This window comes from Paroedura picta, chromosome 1, assembly GCF_049243985.1.
Source record: "Paroedura picta isolate Pp20150507F chromosome 1, Ppicta_v3.0, whole genome shotgun sequence".
NCBI lineage: Eukaryota > Metazoa > Chordata > Lepidosauria > Squamata > Gekkonidae > Paroedura > Paroedura picta.
This window is the reverse complement of record NC_135369.1, coordinates 74,354,212-74,373,507: the sequence shown is the minus strand read 5'-3', so window position 1 is coordinate 74,373,507 and position 19,296 is coordinate 74,354,212. Positions and strand designations below refer to the sequence as shown.

General features: G+C 42.5%; 1 protein-coding gene across 12 annotated transcripts in view; it reads left to right on the top strand.

The window, feature by feature from the left end:
- Nucleotides 1–19,296, top strand: part of LTBP1 (latent transforming growth factor beta binding protein 1) — a 276,190-nt gene that overhangs the window by 86,578 nt on the left and 170,316 nt on the right. For all 12 annotated transcript variants that reach the window (XM_077343424.1, XM_077343401.1, XM_077343391.1 and 9 more), the window contains one exon: nucleotides 206–480. In XM_077343424.1, the coding sequence (XP_077199539.1) occupies nucleotides 206–480 (275 nt within the window). The remainder of the gene's footprint in view (nucleotides 1–205; nucleotides 481–19,296) is intronic.

The following is a 19,296-nucleotide window of genomic DNA, read 5'->3' as shown; positions in this document are numbered from 1 at the left end:
AAGGAACTCTTAAGTATGATAGCAAGCTACACTAGTGCCCTTCACATAATAAATAGAGGTTTATTGAGACATTAAAAAAAATATATACTAAAGTTGAGGATATGTAAAATATTGCTTGGGAAAAAATAATTTTGGTATTTGGTATTGCTGAGTTAAAGAACTGTGTTTTTTTAATTTGAGTTTATTCTTTTAATTGTTTCTCCAGTGAAATTCCCCCCTAACATTGTGAATATTCATGTGAAACATCCTCCTGAAGCTTCAGTGCAGTTCCATCAGGTGTCAAGAATTGATAGCACATCTGGACAAAAAACAAAGCCATCCCAATCAGGACATTCCCAGGTTTCCTATCAAAGTTTGCCATTTCAGAAGACTCAGAAAGTACATCCACCCTATTCACATCAGCAGCCAATTTCTCATGTGTACCCTGTTTCTGCTAAAACTCAGCTTGGACGATGCTTCCAGGAGACTGTTGGGACACAAGTAAGTAGTGTTTTACAGATTTTTAAAAATACTTAATGATTAACTACAATTTTTCTATGCTTAGTTTCTCAGATGTTGAAGAAGTTCAGCAGTGGAATAGGCTGCCTAAGGAGGTGGTGAGCTCCCCCTTGGCAGTCTTCAAGCAAAGGTTGGATACACACTTTTCTTGGATGCTTTAGGATGCTTTGGGCTGATCCTGCATTGAGCAGGGGGTTGGACTAGATGGCCTGTATGGCCCCTTCCAACTCTATGATTCTATGATTCTAAGTGCCGAAGAGGGTAGCTAAGATGATTCAAGTGTTGAAGGATTTTGTAATAAGGAAATCCAAGACTAGGGAAAAAAAACACAAAGGTTTATAAAATTTTGCGAGGGAATCCAATGAAATAGAGAGACAATAGACTCTGGACAGACAAAAGGAAATAATTATATACTCAACATGCAAATACATTGTTGAATTCAATGGATGTAGTGATGGCTCTAAAAGGGGCTTTTAGCAGTATAATGGAGGATAGGTCCATTGGGAGCATCTAGCCATGGTGACTACAGGGAACCTCTGGATTCAGAGGCAGCATCAGTATTAGGAGGCAACAACTGAGTTAAAGAACATATTGGGGCTAAATGGGCTACTGGCCTGATCCAGCAAGCTTCTTCTTACATTCTTAAAAAATGTATACATGTTTTAAATTACAAATCTGTCAAAAGCAGCTAATATTGTTGCTGCAAAGAAATGATACCCGCTCAATTGTAGTATTAATAAAATAATGGATTGCTAAAGTTTGATGTGTGCCTAAATAGCCAACATAACGGAAATTGTTAAATTAATATACAAAAACATATGAGGGCTCCCACCTCCACTGATAACTTGTAGGCAAGTATTGATTTTTGTAAACAAAAGTATAATATAATATTGATGTGAAGTATACAATCGATTTTCAGTATGATATTGATGGAATTCTCGATAAAAACAATTTAGTTGCACAATCTAATATTTTTAAAACTTGAGAGACATTGAAAAGTAATGAGTATGAAGGTGTCCTATTAAAAAATATAAGAAATGTGCCTTCTTGCCATAAGAAAGAAAACAATATTTTTACCTTGTTTTTCCTTCAAAAGGAGATTTCATGGCAGGACATTATTTTACAGGTTACTAGTACGCCACACATTTTAAATGAGCATCAGAGTTCTTGACATTTTATTTATACACTAGAATATAAGCCCGATGTGGTATAAATACAGTGGGTGCTAGCTTACCGGCTCGGCGGGCCCCTCCATGGCTGCGGTGGACGTTTGTTTAGCTGCATTGGGCCGGTGTCCTGGTATTCTGGCGGTGCCGTGAGGCCACAGCGTGGTCCGGAGATCTGAGCTGTGGCGGGCGTGACCGGGTTAGGTGATGGCAATGGCAAAGGCAGCTTTGCTGGTGGCGGCGGGTGGTGGCGTGGCCTAGTGTCAGGTGTGCGGTGCGACGCTGAGGCCTGAGGTCAGTGGCCGTGGGCAGAGGGGGCGGAGGCGGCAGAAGCACGGGCATGGGGCCGGCGAGCAAGCTGTTGCGTGGGCGGCTGGGTCTGGTGGCGGCGAGGGCGAAGGCAGTGTTGCTGGCGGTGGCGGGTGGCGGCATGGGCTGCTCCTGGCCACGCGGGCCAGCAGCGGGACCTGAGGTCAGTGGGCATCGGTGGAGGCTGCGGCAGGGGTACAGCCGCGGGGGCGGCGAGCGAGCTGTTGCAGCAGCGGGCGTGTCGGGCGGCAGCAAGAGCGAAGGCAGCATTGCTGGAGGCGGCGGGTGGCGGCGCGGGCAGCTCCAGGCCGCGCGGGCCAGTGGCGAGGCCAGAATTGAGTGGGAGTCGGTGGAGGTGGCAGCAGGGCCCTCTTGGGTGCGCAGGGGGAGGCGGCAACGGCCGGCGAGGGGGATCGAGAGAATGTAGGCTCCCCGGGGGGGAGAAAGGAGGAGAAACGCTGCATTTCCGACACAGTGTCCCTGCTCCTTCCCGTAGATGGAGGAGTGTCGGCCCGGAGGACTGTTGGCACAGGCTGCCATTGCAATCTGCGAGGCGAGTCCCCAAGCCGGCAGGTGAGGCTGGGCCAAGCCGCCAATGGGGAGCCGCGCTTCGTGCGGCTCCCCATTGGCGGCTTGGCCCTGGATGGACAATCGGAGGGCCCATTCAGGGCCCTCTGAGTTTTTATCCCAGACAGGGCCTGTCCTAACTCCTCCCAGACAGCCCTTACTCTTGTATTTAATCCGCTCTGCAGGAGCGGTTTAAAGATACTGGTTTTAATCCAACAATCTTCTTTGACTAAGTGAGTTTTGGTATGGTGAATGTCACCTTTTGCTAATAGAGCAGGACTGTCAGTGAGGGGAAATTGCTCAATCCAACCCATTGTTATGTCAAAAAATATAAAAAGATGGGACTAGTTGGCAAATACTAATACTGTTGTCAACTGGATGGCTTAGGCAAGCCTGATTGTGTCAATCCAGAAAGCTAAGAAACATCAGCCCTGGTTAATACTTGGATGGGAGACCACAAAGGAAGGCCCATGATTTCTGTGTAGAAGCAGGCAATGGCAAATCACCTCTGTTTCTTGCCTTGATAACCTGTAGGGTCACCTGAAGTTGGTTATGACTTGACAGCACTTTCCAGTACTAATTCTGTCAAACTTGTCAGAATATAAATAAAGTTATCTCTCTCTCTTAAAGAATGTAGTATTGGGGCTTATGTATGAATTTGCCTGGCAGCTATGGTATTTTTTGTAGTCCCTACTTCAGGTTCTGCGATTAGTCAGTGGTCACCAAGGAGAGGGCCTTTTCAATTATGGCACCAGACTCTTGGACTCCCTCCCCAGGGAGATTTATTGGTCCCCTTCTGCGGCCCGCTTCCACAAGCTGGGAAAAACTTATTTGAATGTTGTGGGGGGATTCCCTCAGTGATCCCCCCTTCCTAACCAATGATGTAGTTGCTGTTTTGTGTATCTTTGTATGTACTTAAGATCTCTTTGAAATATGTTTTAATAATTTGTGTCAGGGAGGTTGATTTTTGTGGATTTGTTATCTGCCTTGGTTGGCCTTATGAAGGTAAAAAGGCAGGATATACATTTTATAAATAATAATGTGATTATTATGGCAAAGACCAAAGAGAAGTTTCTAGTTGAAGTGTCCAAGACAAATTTATTTAAGGTTACAGAAACCAAGGATTACAAAAAGATTGAAATCAAAGGAAAGGCACTTGCGTGGGCAATATTTGAAAAACACAGAGAATAAAGTTGATAGTGAAAATACCTCTAAGTGGCTCCAAAATGGATTTTGCACTGGAATCTTTGCAAGAAGCATGGCTTACCATCAGCCAGAAATTAATGGAAGCACAAACCAAACAAGATCATGGTGAATGATGGAGCAAAGATTCTTTGTGACTTCTAATTACAAACAAATAAGCACCTGCAGCATAACTCACCTAGTAGGAAAAAAAATGAGAAATGGGGTTTGGATCATTGAGACTGTAATCTCAGGAGATGCAGAACAGAAAAGAAAAAACAAGAGAAGATCACAAAATACCAAAACCTGTGAATAGAGTTGGAGTGCCTCTAGGAAAAGGTTACCATCATTCTAGTTCTCATTGGAGCCCTTGGAGCAGTGCCTAGAAGTCATAAGAAACACCTGGACATTCTGGGCATTGAGCAAATAACCACAGCTCAGCTCCAGAAGACAGTGGTGCTTGGAATGCAAGAATCCTGTGAAGATAATTTGCAATTACCAAGAACTTGGCTGGATCTCAAACTGTAGAATACCATCTACCAGGCAAATATCTGGCTGTGACAAATCATCACATTAATAATAATATTTCAGATGTAAGTTTCCAGTTGAGAAAGCCCTGTTTCTTTTCTGATTTCCCCTCTTGGACAGTTGGAACATAGAACAATCCATACCCTTTACATACTATTAGGCAGTAAGCAAGGAGGTCTATATTTGTGAGGCAGACACTCTTTAAGCATGATTACTGTAGAACTGGCATATTTTATATAATAAACCAATGTGGTGTAGCTGCTGGGTGGTTCCCAACCTTTTTATCACCGGGGACCACTCAACGCCGGTGACCACTCACCAGGGACCACTCAACGCCTTTTACTGAGGCCTGGTGGGGGGGGGGTAGTTTAATCCTCTACTCTCAACCACTGCCCTAACGCTCTCTGGTCGCTATGGTAATGTTTAAACATCCCTTCAAAATAAGATACAGACACGCCACAACAATGAAGTGTGTTGTAAAGGGCTGGGGGGGGGATGAAGTAAAGGGCCGGGGGGGGGGAGAAGGCGTCCTTCGGGGCCCACCTCCAATTAGTCGAAGGACCACATGTGGTCCGCGGCCCACAGGTTGGGGATCGCTAGTGTAGCAGTTAAAGTGAACTGAGAACACCCAAGTTCAAATCCCCATTCAGCCATGAAGTCCACTGCGTGACTTGATTAATCACACAACCTCAGCCTAAACACCTAAACATGGGAGAGAAGAACCATTTAAAAGAAGACTGGGATACAAATGTAGCAAATAATGAATTGTCCCAGAAACTGATATTCTCTTCACCATAAGTAGTTACAGGAAATATAAGTCATTCATCCTTTTGTTTTGGTGCTTGATTATTCTCTTCATGCTTCATTTTTTTCTTGTCTTCTTTATAAAGTTTACAATATCGTTTTAACCTCTTATGTTTCTTTCAAAAATAATAAGCTTTCTAAAGCTCTTGTGGCGCAGAGTGGTAAGGCAGCGATATGCTGTCTGGAGCTGTCTGCCCATGAGGTTGGGAGTTCGATCCCAGCAGCTGGCTCAAGGTTGACTCAGCCTTCCATCCTTCCGAGGTCGGTAAAATGAGTACCCAGCTTGCTGGGGGGTAAACGGTAATGACTGGGGAAGGCACTGGCAAACCACCCCGTATTGAGTCTGCCATGAAAACGCTAGAGGGCGTCACCCCAAGGGTCAGACATGACTCGGTGCTTGCACAGGGGATACCTTTACCTTTTTAAAGCTCTAGTTCAAGAATGTGCCTTTTTTTTTAAGTTGTTCACATCTAATATATCAGATAAATGTCAGCATTTCTTAATCAGGCCTCTTTTAATCTTGAAATAGTATAGGGTTTCAATTTGCTGTAAAAAGAGCTGGTTAATGAGATCTAAAAATATAGAACACATATTTAAAGTAACTAAATGACAGTGGATTGTATCCTGTAATTATTTCTGCGTGCAGAAGAATACTTCCTCTGGCATAGGGAATTGTTATTTTTGCTGATATCCACCTCCTACTGCAGACTTGGATGCAGCCCAGCATGTGTTCCTAGGGTCCTCTGACCACCTTGGACAACATTTCAACAGGTGTGATAGTTGCAGGAGGAGGAGGAGGGAAAGTGCAATGCCATGAGATGCATTCCATTTGCAATTCTTGTTGTGTACAATCCAGTATCTATTTAGATACTGTTGTTCATCTTTGTTATGACAGAATTTAAAATAATGTTGGAGTGCATTTTTTCTCCAGTAACTATTTTAGTTTCCATAGAATTTTGATTAACTGTGTTTTCCTTAAGTTATCCTGTGGGCTTTCCCTTGTTTTATCCCTTGCTTTGTCTTTAAAGGGAATATGATGAGGACACTATTCTTTCGTATGCTCAGTTTCAGAAGAAGTTACATGAAAGACAGTACATGGAAAAGTGTGCAATTGTATCATAAGTTTCCCATGGCAACTATTCTTTATTATGTGTTCACTGCCACTTACTAGATAGACTAAGAGATATGGTGAGCTAAGCACAGGCCTCTTGTAGTTCATGGGGACTGGAAATTCTGAATCAGAATCCCTATGTAGAGTTGCTTTGTTGTGTTCTATGTCTAGAATTCATGTTAATACTTGAAGCTGAGATGCTTTATTGTTAGTTCAGGGGTAGTCAAACTGCGGCTCTCCAGATGTCCATGGACAGCATTGTTGGCAGGGGCTCATGGGAATTGTAGTCCATGGACATCTGGAGGGCTGCAGTTTGACTACCCCTGTGTTAGTTAACCTAGGAGTATAGTCTTTCTTTTTGATTCAGAGGTTGTCAGTTGCGCCGGTCTTTGACATGCCTCTGTGCTTATTATTTTCAATTATTACATTCTCACTGTCAGTCTCAGACTATAAGTTTCTTTGTGAAGTTTAGATATTTGTGAAATGTTGACTTGAGTCCCACTAAATAATATTAAATAGTGAAAATTTGTTTTTAAATGTATAATGACAGTGGGGAAAGGAAGAAGAGCCTAAGAGAGAGAAGTAGGAAAAAGAAGAATCTATATAAGTTTTACTGGAAAGTCCCAGCATGAACTTTACCATCACCCCACCATCCACTTGCCATCTTGATACAAGTTTACAGAATACATCTGGCACAAAGTAAGCCCTGGGATTGGAGCCAATGTTGGCTCTATGAAACTACCCAAAGGGGAAAAATGACAAAGAATAAAGAGGCTACAATAGGGGAAGCTGAGAAGAGAATATGGAGATAGGAAGAGAGGGAGAAAATGTATTTTGAACATTTTATTCTATTAATTCCAGACTGGCAGTTCCAATTGTTTCAAAATTCTTTGGCATATTTCTGGTAAACTCTGAAGCCAGGTTCTGTGGCAACAAGGCAGCCAGTTTGCCATGTCAGAATTCATTATGTGAGTTTTTGCTATGTTTTTTTCAAGATCTCTGTGTTACTGCTGTTACTGAAACTAAGTCTTAGTATGAACAGTCAAATTTTAAAGCTTTGGTAAGGATAATGACTTTTCACTAATACACATGGAAGGAGATTTCTTCCGATAAGTCCCATTCTGGCACATGGACCCTGCTCTAGAAGCCAAAGAGTACAACTAACTCCTGCTTAAGCATTCAGTAGATCTGTGAAATGAGAGTACATAATGCTAGTTCCAGTGTAGCAAAACAGACTGGAGTTCCCATGCATGTGAATAGAATATTGGGTGTTGTGTTAATATACTAGCGTAATCAATTTTAATCTGAAATTATACACCTAAAAAGGAAATCCTTGCCACTTGCAATATGAGAAAAAAGGCCAACAGATTGTGTTGATGTGGGCTGGAAAGAGAGGCTCTCTTGCTGCTGTCATTATACACAAATATCCAGTCAATTTAAATTATAACAATGCTTCTAATGTAAAGGTCACCATCTACTGAAATCCCAAGTGACTGGTAAAGAATAGCTTCCACAGATGTAAAATAGATTCCACTCTAACCAGTGTGGTGTAGTGGTTCAAATCCTCTGAGTCCTCTATCCTCTATGGAAGGAAAACTATCGGAGGCAGCCCAACCGGCAAGGCCAGCTCATAGGGAACCAAAAGTAAAAGGATTCAGATGTCTTTATACTAACGCCTGAAGCATGGGCAATAAAAAGGAAGAGCTGGAACTTCTCATGCTGATGGAAAGGTATGATCTAGTAGGCATCACAGAAACTTGGTGGAATGATTCTCATGACTGGAATGTAATGGTGGATGGATATGAACTGTTCAGAAAAAACAGAATAGATCGAAGAGGTGGAGGAGTGGCACTGTATGTGAGGAAAGGGCTTACCTGTCAGGAAATTCTAGTGAAGGAGAGCATATCTACAGTGGAAAGCATCTGGGTGAAAATAAGCGAGGGGAAAACAAACAGTGTGGTGGTTGGTGTCTGCTACCGACCGCCTGACCAACGAGAGGATGTGGATGCTGCACTTTGTGAGCAGCTTGAGAAAATATCCAAACGGCAGGACCTTGTCATCATGGGTGACTTCAATTTCCCAGATGTGTGCTGGGAAACAAACTCTGCGAAGCGTCCTCAGTCATGCAAGTTTCTGACCTGCCTGGCTGATAATTTCATTTATCAAATGGTAGATGAACCCACAAGAGGTTCAGCCATACTGGACTTAATACTGACCAACAGGCAAGAGTTGGTGGATGAGGTGAAGGAGGTGGGGACCCTAGGGGGAAGTGACCATGTCCTCATAGAATTCCTTTTGAGATGGGGAGCCAAGGAAGCTTGTAGCCAGACGCAGATGTTGGATTTTCGTAGGGCAAACTTTAATAAACTCAGAGACATGATGAGTGTCATACCATGGACGAGAATGCTGGAAGGGAAGGGAGCATGTGAAGGGTGGGCGCTACTCAAACAAGAGCTATTGCATGCTCAATCAATGACTATTCCAGAAATACGAAAACACTGCAGGAGCTCTAAGAAGCCTATTTGGATGAACAGAGAACTTCAAGAGGAACTAAGAAAGAAAAGGAAAATGTTCAGGAAATGGAGGGAAGGACAGAGCTCTAAAGAAGAGTACCTACAGGTTACTAGGCACTGTAGATCAATCATCAGAAAGGCCAAAGCTGAGAGTGAGCTAAGATTGGCCAGGGAAGCCCATTGTAACAAGAAAAGATTTTTCAGTTACGTGAGGAGCAAACGTAAAGTAAAGGAGGCAATAGGCCCGCTGTTGGGTGCGGATGGACAAACTCTAACGGAAGATGCAGAGAAAGCAGAAAGGCTTAGTGCCTATTTTACATCTGTTTTTTCCCACAGGTCAAAGTGTTTAGGCACATCTAGAGATGGCTGTAGCCAAAGGATAGTGTCTGGGTGGCAGGTTAACATGGATAGAGAGGTGGTCGAGAGGCATTTAGCTGCACTGGATGAGTTCAAATCCCCTGGTCCAGATGAAATGCACCCGAGAGTACTCAAAGAACTTTCCAGAGAACTTGCACAGCCCTTGTCCATCATCTTCGGAACCTCTTTAAGGACTGGAGATGTCCCGGAGGACTGGAAAAGAGCAAACGTTATTCCGATCTTCAAAAAAGGGAGGAAGGATGACCCGGGAAACTACAGACCAGTGAGTCTGACCTCTGTTGTGGGGAAGATAATGGAGCAGATATTAAAGGGAGCGATCTGCAAACATCTGGAGGACAATTTGGTGATCCAAGGAAGTCAGCATGGATTTGTCTCCAACAGGTCCTGCCAGACCAACCTAGTTTCCTTTTTTGACCAAGTAACAGGTTTGCTGGATCGGGGAAATTTGGTTGATGTCATTTACTTGGATTTTAGTAAAGCTTTTGACAAGGTTCCCCATGATGTTCTGATGGATAAGTTGAAGGACTGCAATCTGGATTTTCAGATCGTTAGGTGGATAGGGAATTGGTTAGAGAACCGCACTCAAAGAGTTGTTGTCAATGGTGTTTCATCAGACTGGAGAGAGGTGAGTAGCGGGGTACCTCAGGGTTCGGTGCTCGGCCCAGTACTTTTTAACATATTTATTAATGATCTAGATGAGGGGGTGGAGGGACTACTCATCAAGTTTGCAGATGACACCAAATTGGGAGGACTGGCAAATACTCCGGAAGATAGAGACAGAGTTCAACGAGATCTGAACACAATGGAAAAATGGGCAAATGAGAACAAGATGCAATTTAATAAAGATAAGTGTAAAGTTCTGCATCTGGGTCAGAAAAATGAAAAGCATGCCTACTGGATGGGGGGTACGCTTCTAGGTAGCACTGTGTGTGAACGAGACCTTGGGGTACTTGTGGATTGTAAACTAAACATGAGCAGGCAGTGTGATGCAGCGGTAAAAAAGGCAAATGCCATTTTGGGCTGTATCAACAGAGGCATCACATCAAAATCACAAGATGTCATAGTCCCATTGTATACGGCACTGGTCAGACCACACCTGGAGTACTGTGTGCAGTTCTGGAGGCCTCACTTCAAGAAGGACATCGATAAAATTGAAAGGGTACAGAGGAGAGCGACGAAGATGATCTGGGGCCAAGGGACCAAGCCCTATGAAGATAGGTTGAGGGACTTGGGAATGTTCAGCCTGGAGAAAAGGAGGTTGAGAGGGGACATGATAGCCCTCTTTAAGTATTTGAAAGGTTGTCACTTGGAGGAGGGCAGGATGCTGTTTCTGCTGGCTGCAGAGGAAAGGACACGCAGTAATGGGTTTAAACTTCAAGTACAACGATATAGGCTAGATATCAGGAAAAAGTTTTTCTCAGTCAGAGTAGTTCAGCAGTGGAATAGGCTGCCTAAGGAGGTGGTGAGCGCCCCCTCACTGGAAGTCTTCAAGCAAAGGTTGGATACACACTTTTCTTGGATGCTTTAGGATGCTTAGGGCTAATCCTGCGTTGAGCAGGGGGTTGGACTAGATGGCCTGTATGGCCCCTTCCAACTCTATGATTCTATGATTCTATGATTCTATGAGTCATGAAGCTCCATTCCCAGGCTTGTGAGGTCTGCATGGAGATTTAGTCTAAGGTGACCAGATTTTAACATTGGTAAAGCGGGACACCATTGACCAGGGGGGTTCTTGATTAAAAATTTGGTCTATATGGAGCAACAAAAAGTTTCATAGAACACATAGTACGTAAAAATAGTATTGTAATATATATATTTTTAATTTCAACATAAGTACAATTTGCCAGGTACCCCCAGATGTCCCTCCAAAAGTGGGACAATCTGGTCACCTTAATTTAGTCAAATTGGTAAGTAGGCTACCTTGAGGAAGGAATGAGAAAGAAACCATTCTTATTAGATTGAGAGCGAGCTTGGTGTCGTTCTTAAGAACATCGGATTCTGATTTGGAGAATCAGGTTTGTTTTCCCCACTCTTCCACATGCAGCCAGCTGGGTGACCTTGGACCTGTTATAGATCTCGGAGATCTTTTCACCTCACCTACCTCATAGGGTGTTTTTTGTGGGCAGAGGAAGGGGAGGCGATTGTAAATGGCCTTGAGACTACTTTGGATAGTAAAAAGCGGAGTCCAGAAAACCAGCTCCTTTTTTCTTACTTCTGGCAGTGGAGCTCCACTGAGGAAGGAGGGAACATTTTCACCATTTCCTCACTTTGGGGGAAGATCGTTGCATTATTAGATCGCTAGTTCCAATCTTTAAAGTCAAAGTTGTGTAGTAGGAAGTTCAGCCATTGATTTGGACTGAATTTGTTCTTCCATATCTTAAAAGTTTCAACTATGTTATTATGGGAAAGATGCAGTATTAAAAAGAGAATAAACACAAAAGAAAATGTTTTTCTCTTGTTGAGTGTCAGCCATGGGGAGCCAGTTGAGTGTTTTCAGAAAACCAATATGACCAGTTATTTACTGCTTTAGTCTGATACTACAGGTCAATTTCATGAAGACAAGCTATTGTTATAGGATTTGATCCTATGACTATCAGCAGAATTCTTCTCATAGAATTATTCGTTCCTTGTGTAGTCCACTGTGCTTTCCAAACTGGTGATTCTGATGGGCATCAGGTCCTCTCAGTAACAGCATTAGGTGTGACGTGAGGCTCTTAAGTCACCCTCCCCGACTAGTAGAGGTGTTCTGTGGTCTAGGGGAAGACTAATTTGGATCCAGCCCATATAATATCTGTGGTGGTAACAGTTTAGATTTTCCTCTGTTTATTTTGTGTGTCAATTTCATTTAACTAAGGCAAGATGACAAATGGTAAAAAATATAACTGAGTGAATGAAAATTAGCCCTATAGTGAGATGGCTATAAAGCCTAGTGTCACAGACTAGCTTTTGTTGTTCTATTGAGTCCAAGACAACAAAGATTCTTGTGGCATGTTAAAGGCAAAACAATTTTTGGATGTGTCCATTTTCATGGAATTGAGTTCATTAGTTGTATAACATGTAACTTTGAATGTAACTCTTGTGCATATAAAACACTAGCTCTAGCTTACAAAATGCTATGCCATGATAAAATCCACTATGCTTTAAGGTGCCACTGGACATTTATTATAAAGACTAATTACTTGGGTTAAGCATTCAAGACTTTAAAAATGTAACCCAGAACTATCAATATGGTATTGTAGGATATTTTGGTTCTTAGTATATTGTGAGAAGTTCCAAAGAAGATTTTTGTATTGCTTTTAGATTTTCTTAATGTCTAGAAAACTGATAAATTATTTTTCTCAAAATGTATAACATTTATTTTTATAGATCTCATGGAACTTAGTCTGTATAGCTATGAACTGCCAGATTACTATCTCGCTTGCTAATATCATATAATCAGTTCAGATGTTTTGTCTGTTCCCCATAATGTTACTTTACTCAACATTTTCAGTGTTTATGTATTTTTTACAGGGTGGATTTTTAAAGCTGGCTTTGGTATAGTAAAATCTTTTATTAATTACTTTGGGATCAGAGGTGCTTTTATTGTCTGCATGGAAGACTGAATGTAATGTTCATGTATGTGTGGCCTTTTTTTGGCAAACCATTTAATTTGTTGCAGGATCTGGTTTATTTTGTGACTTCTATCCTGTATGTTTAGTCTGGATCACAAAAGTGCTATATTGATTCGATTTTTCAAATGATGGATAATATTAAGGCACTGTTTCTGCATACACTTAACTCTGATTTGGGAAATCTGTTAGAGGTGTTTCCGAACCATATTCTCTAATATTTTGTAAAAGTTCTTTTAATGCTGGTTCTGCAACATGAATTTTCCTCTTCCTCCCCTAAATAAAAACAAAATCCATCATACTCCAATTAATCCTCCGTTCATCTTCATGGCTTATGTGTAGGCACAAATTAGGGACTGCATAATTGCCTGCCTGCTGTGAAGAGGAGCTTCCAAGCTTATATTAGAAGCATCTAGACTCTAGAAGTGCTCTCCCTCCCCTCTTATAGAAAGGTCTTTTCCCACCCGAAGGATCACGTGACAAAGACAGAGAGAATACTTCTCCCTCAGTTCTCTTCTTGCTGCCATGAGGAAAGGATGTGCTTCTTTGAGCTTCTTCTGGAGGCTTACTCAGAACAAGGTCTCCAGAGAAAATTGTTCAAAAAAATTTCAAAAATTATCAGAAGAGTGGATGGGATGGCCCTCTTAAAAAAATGTGAGGATTGCAAGATGAAAATGGCCCAAGATGATAATCACATGTCATGTCTCCTGCATCTGGGAGACAGCCACAATATCAGTTCCTGCCTGGTTTTCCACAAGTTTACCTCTAAAGCCCAAAAGGCTAAAAATACATGGTGAGAGAAACCCTCAGGCCCCCCAGACCCTGATGGAAAGAAAAGGGCTCTTGTGAAAAAAGGAGAGCTCAGTTGATAAGGTTGGCACTGATACCATTGGCATCAGAAGTGTAAAGCCAGACATTGATGTTGAGATCAGCAGAACAGCTTCCAGAACAGACTCAGAAAAGGGCCAAGCATTGAAGCATTGTACCAGTGTCAAACAGTCTCACCTTGAAACCAGTGGTTGCCATTTCCTTGAGGTCAAGCACCACTGTCTTCACAAAGTCAACAGAAATCTCCACTTTGGCACTGAATCACCTTGGAATTGGGCCTGAATGCCAATGCTTTTCAGATCAAGGTCCCTTCAACATCACGGCTCACCATCAGCTATCGACATTGAACTGTCTTTGTACTTGAAGACACCTTTGCCATCATGATTGTCATTGGAGAAGGCTCTCAGATTTGCTCTCAGAACCTGGTTTCAAGACCCATTTGGAGTAGGACTGTTGATGTGAGGATCCTTATGAAGTCTGTGAAGATGTGTGCCATGGTCACTCTGGTAGAGGACTTATGGGGCTGCCAGGAATAAAGGCTGTGTGAGGGGTCTCATGGACCCCACTGAGAAGAAGCATCATGAATGGGAACAGGCACCAAGGATTTGGTTGGGTCGGCCACTGATTAGGAGGTTGATACTCAGACAGCCCTTATCCTGAGACATATAGGGAGCTGATGGCAGCACTTTATCAATAACAAGTTCTTCAGGCTGGAGAGTTCTTGTGACCCACTTCACCCCCCTCACTTTCTTTTATGTTGCTATACCAGGTCCACTAAACAGCTAAAAGTAAAAACAATAGGAAATAAGGACTCAGAATCCAATAACTGGAGATAGAGACCCAAAATACATTAGCACAGAGATTGGTTTCATTTGAACTATTTTGATATACTACTTTTGCTGGCATGCCATTATATCAGCATGGTGAGGGGGGGTCTTTATGGAGAAGGATTAGTATCTCAGTTGAGTTCTTTTCCTGCCCCAACATGCCTCCAATACTGACATTTATACCAGTGTTGTTAACATAAACCACTCTGACTATGAGGTAATGTTGAGCTGGTGCCACAGTGGTGTTACATTGGCATTGGAATCACATATTCAAGATACACAGGCCTGAGACCTTTCTGATGGCCCATTCCAAGGGCCTTGGAATGACACTGTTTAAATATAATACATATAGAGAGAGGTGGGACATTGTACTATATTTTAGAACTTGCAGACTGTTTGACGTTGTTGTTGTTGTTGTTGTTAGTTGCAAAGTCGTGCCCGACAAATTGTGACCCCATGGACAATGATCCTCCAGGCCTTCCTGTCCTCTACCATTCCCTGGAGTCCATTTAAGTTTGCACCTACTGCTTCACTGACTCCATCCAGCCACCTCATTCTCTGTTGTCCCCTTCTTCTTTTGCCCTCAATCGCTCCCTCTTCTCCAGGGACTCCTTCCTTCCCATGAGGTGGCCAAAATACACTTAACAATAATGCTCAGTATTCTTAATGATACAGAAAAATCAGCCTGTATGGACCACAGCTAAACCACCTTGTGCTCTCAAAAGCTGTTTCAAAATAATTTTTGTTGCCAACTAATGTCTAACTGTGCATAGATAGTTAGACATTAGTTGGCTACAAAAACTAATTTTGAAACAGCTTTCGAGAACACAAGGTGGTTCAGCTGTGGTCCATACAGGCTGATTTTTCTGTATCATTAAGAATATTGAGCATTAAGAATACCTATATTTTAAATCTTTCTGGAAGGCAAGGAGCTTGGCAGCTTGGAGCATTGGTCTATGGAGCCTTATTAAAAGCAAGCAAATAGTCAAGTTTATGTTTCTTTTCTTAACTCTCTCCCCATTCAGCTGCTTTTCATTTTAATTCTAATAAAAATGCCTGTATTATGACATATAATATCTTGTTATTTCTCAAAATATGTTTATAGCATCAGTGATACAGACAGTAAAGATTGTATTGTTAATGCATGCCCTATTAATTTTCCACATGATTAATGAGTGTTGAAATTGTTATGGGATGCTTGAATGTGGGAGAAATACAATTTAATACATATGTCTACCATGTGTCAAGGTTTTATGTATAAGGAGGAAATTGATTTGATATCTACATTTGTTATGTTTCTAATTGCTGCATTTGAGGGCAGTCACTGATATGTAAATCAGAAAAGTTTAATTTAACTTATTTAATGCAGAGCTTTTTATCATCCAGGGCCATGCAGTGTCTCTGCATAGTTTGTCTGCATGTAATTAATGTGATTTACATGTGGTTTTATATATATACAGTATGAATCATTGCAGATGCCCAACTCTGGCGGCAGGTAATTGTACTTATGCTACAATATTTTTCTCTAGGACTTGTTATCTTCAAATGCAAAATTATAACTTGAGAGCTTTTGAAAATCTTGGTATATAGATTTAAAAGTTATATGACTTGAAAAGTGTAAAGAATTTGGTCCTTTAGTACCTCACCTTGCTAGTGCATTTCTAGTCTTGGAGCACATCCTGAATATCTTTTGTTTTAAATGGGAAAATGGAATTTAGGATCAAACTGTGTACTCATACGAAGCCCAGTTTTATACTGAGTAGCCACTTCAGGAGCCAGAACATAGAGGTGGGGATATAGGGGAAGATGGCGATTAATGCATTCCCTTCCCAGAATTTCTCTGTTCCAAATAATCCTCTGTTTATTGCTATAAATACAAAGCTGGAACCCTGTAAGGAGGGAAGGCTGTTTGGAGAGTAATGATTTGTAGCAGAGATATGTTAGGTAGAGAAATGATCCTGCAAAACTTCCAGCCTTCTGGTTCTATACTCTGCATTTCTGAATCCTATAGTGGTTTGTTTTAGTAAACAGAACTGGGGCTGTCATACACATGTAGGAGGTAACATGCAGAGTGTTTTATAGTAAAAATCACTGTAATGATTGCTGTACTCTGGCAGTTCAAGATGTTATGTAGTTGCTTGAATGACTTCCGTTGTTGCAGTCTGGTGATATGGATAGCTTGGCCTACCTGCTCTATATTCAACCCTTGCCCATCTCAGCATGAGACAGAAGAGGTTTACTTACCTAAGCTTAGGAAATTGCTGAAATTTCAGCTGGCTTGAAGGGTATCATGAATATCAGCACGGAACATGGTACTCAATAATTTTTTGATTTGATTTGATAAATTTGTTGACTGTTGCTCCCAGGCTAGCTGGCTTATAGTGGTTTACATCAGTTAAAACAACCCAACAGTACTCCCAGCCCTCCCGCCTTCCCTTTCCCCCCTGATAACTCAGTGGGCCATCAGTTCCAAGCCATAGAACAGGGTATTCAACCATGTTCAAAGCAGTTTTCATTTTGGATTCCATTGAGTTTGAGTGTTCCATGGACAATGTTCAGATATTTAGGATATTCAGAGGAGGGACCCAGCTGATGTTCTTCGTCCTGCCCTCAACTGAATACCTGGTGGAAAAGTTCCATCTTTCAGGTCCTGCAAGAACTGTGATAGATCCGACAGGGCTCTAAGATCTTCTGGGAGCTAATTCCATCAGGTGGGGGCCGAGACTGAAAAGACCTTGGCCCTGGTCGAGGCCAGGTGCACTTCCCATGGATCAGAGATCACCAACCAGTTCAGACCCACAGATTGTAAAGCTCTGTGGGGCATTGGGAGTTAGACAGTTATGCTGGGCCTTAAAGGTCAATAAGAATGTAGTTGGGCAATTCTAGGCATTTTGGGATGACTAAACATCCCGACCCATTTCAGTCCGACTTCAGTCTCAGTTTTGGAAGATAAAGTGGCCCATTTGATTTGATGGATGGTTGCCACAATGTGTGAGAGAGACTGAAGGATGACATGCTGATTTCCTTGGACCTTCAAGCAGATTTTCCATAAGGTAACCTTCTGGAACAGCTGGCTGAGACAAAGAGCTGGAGCACCATGATCATGGTGATTACATTTGCATCTGGCTAACTGATTATAGAAAGTAGGCTTTAAAAGCCTGCCTACCTTCTCTGGGACAAAACCCCACTACACCAGTTTGGTGTAGTGGTTAGGAGTGTGGACTTCTAATTTGGCATGCCAGGTTTGATTCTACACTCCCCCACATGCAAGCAGCTGGGTGACCTTGGGCTCGCCACGGCACTGATAAAACTGTTCTGACCGAGCAGTGATATCAGGGCTCTCTCAGCCTCACCCACCTCACAGGGTGTCTGTTGTGGGGAGAGGAAAGGGAAGGTGACTGTAAGCTGCTTTGAGTAGAGAAAAGCAGCATATAAGAACCAACTCTTCTTTCACTTCCTTGTTAAAGTGCCCCAGCATTGTAACATGATCACCTTTTTTTAAAATAAATAAAACATCTTGGGGTAGAAGGGGGCAGCTGACCAAGGGCACATGGAGCGGAGGGGGGAGACGCATGGCATATGAAAGAGCTGAGCATTAGGATACCTTTCCCATGGGAGGGGGAGGGAGGACAGTGATGAGGAAATGGGTGTGGCCAAACACTGAAAATGGTGGCATTTGCAAAAACCCAACTGAAAACATGTCCTCATTGGCTGGTCTTGATTTATGTCCTGCTGTCTCCTGGTTAAAAAAGTGGGAACTGGATGTCTGGGGATTCCCTTGCTTTGGGGCAACTGAGGGGGCAAATTGAGTCTTCGACAGAAAAGTGGAATTTAAGTGTGGAAATGGACAAAAAAAAGTCACCCTATGTAAATGGAAATCCAAGCCAAAACCCTAGTGTGGAAATGGTCTTTAACACCAACATGAAATGTCTAGGAGAAATCATCTGTTGATTTGGATTGAGGTGCTGTAAATATGCTGATGACACCCACCTTAGTTTCTCCTCTCTCAGCAACTGCCCATATATGCGACTTCACTGTTGAGGGTCCCACTTTATGCAATAGCCTGCCTGTTGAGATCAGGAAGACTTCCACCCTTTTGGCATTCCACTCCATGAAATACACAAAACAAATTATTCAAGAGGCTTTTTGCAGAAAAGATCAGGCTATAGCATAACAGAACAATTCAGAAATTATGGGAAGTAACTAGGGACAAGGCCTTTTTCATTTGGAAGTTTTGCCTCTGTAAAGAAGGCTTTCTCAGGCATTTTACCATTGAGAAACCCCTGAAACATTGTTCAGGTTTCTAGAAACCCTAGAAGTGGTGTCAGCAGGTTGCATCTCCCTGCCACGCCCCTGGATGTCACATGACATCAGAAGTGACATCACCCAGATACTCTCACCAAATGTGACATCATGCTCCATCGCCCCACCCCTCCAATGCCAAACACAGACCAGCAGTTTACTCTGCTGGGCTGGGAACAGAGCTGGAGCAGGCACCTGGTGCTCCGTGGCCTCTTGTCATCAACTCCAGCACAGTTGAGTTAAAATGAGAGTACTTACCTCTCTGGATTCCCAGTTGCTGCAACCTATGATGAGCTTTGGCCAGCAAGGATTTTTATGACTAGGGCCCCTCCCCTCTCCCCCTCTCCAGGTCATCATTGGACATTTTGGGAGGGAGAGGTGGATTGACATAACCATATATGGTCATATCACTAATAAATATTTTTTTAAGTTTTAAAATATATTAAAACTAATTAATTCTCACCCAATTGGCAGAATCCTTCTAGGTCCATTGAGAAAGCCCAGGGTTTCACGAAATGCCTGTTGAGAAAGCCTGAGTTAGAGAAGGAGCAATAGTGATTATGACTGCCTACTTCTCTTCTTTGCTTTTCCATATCTTGTTCTTATTTCCCTGGCTTGCTGCCTGTGTGTTTCAGGGGAACTATATTTCATAAGAGGCAACAGCACTATGCCCTG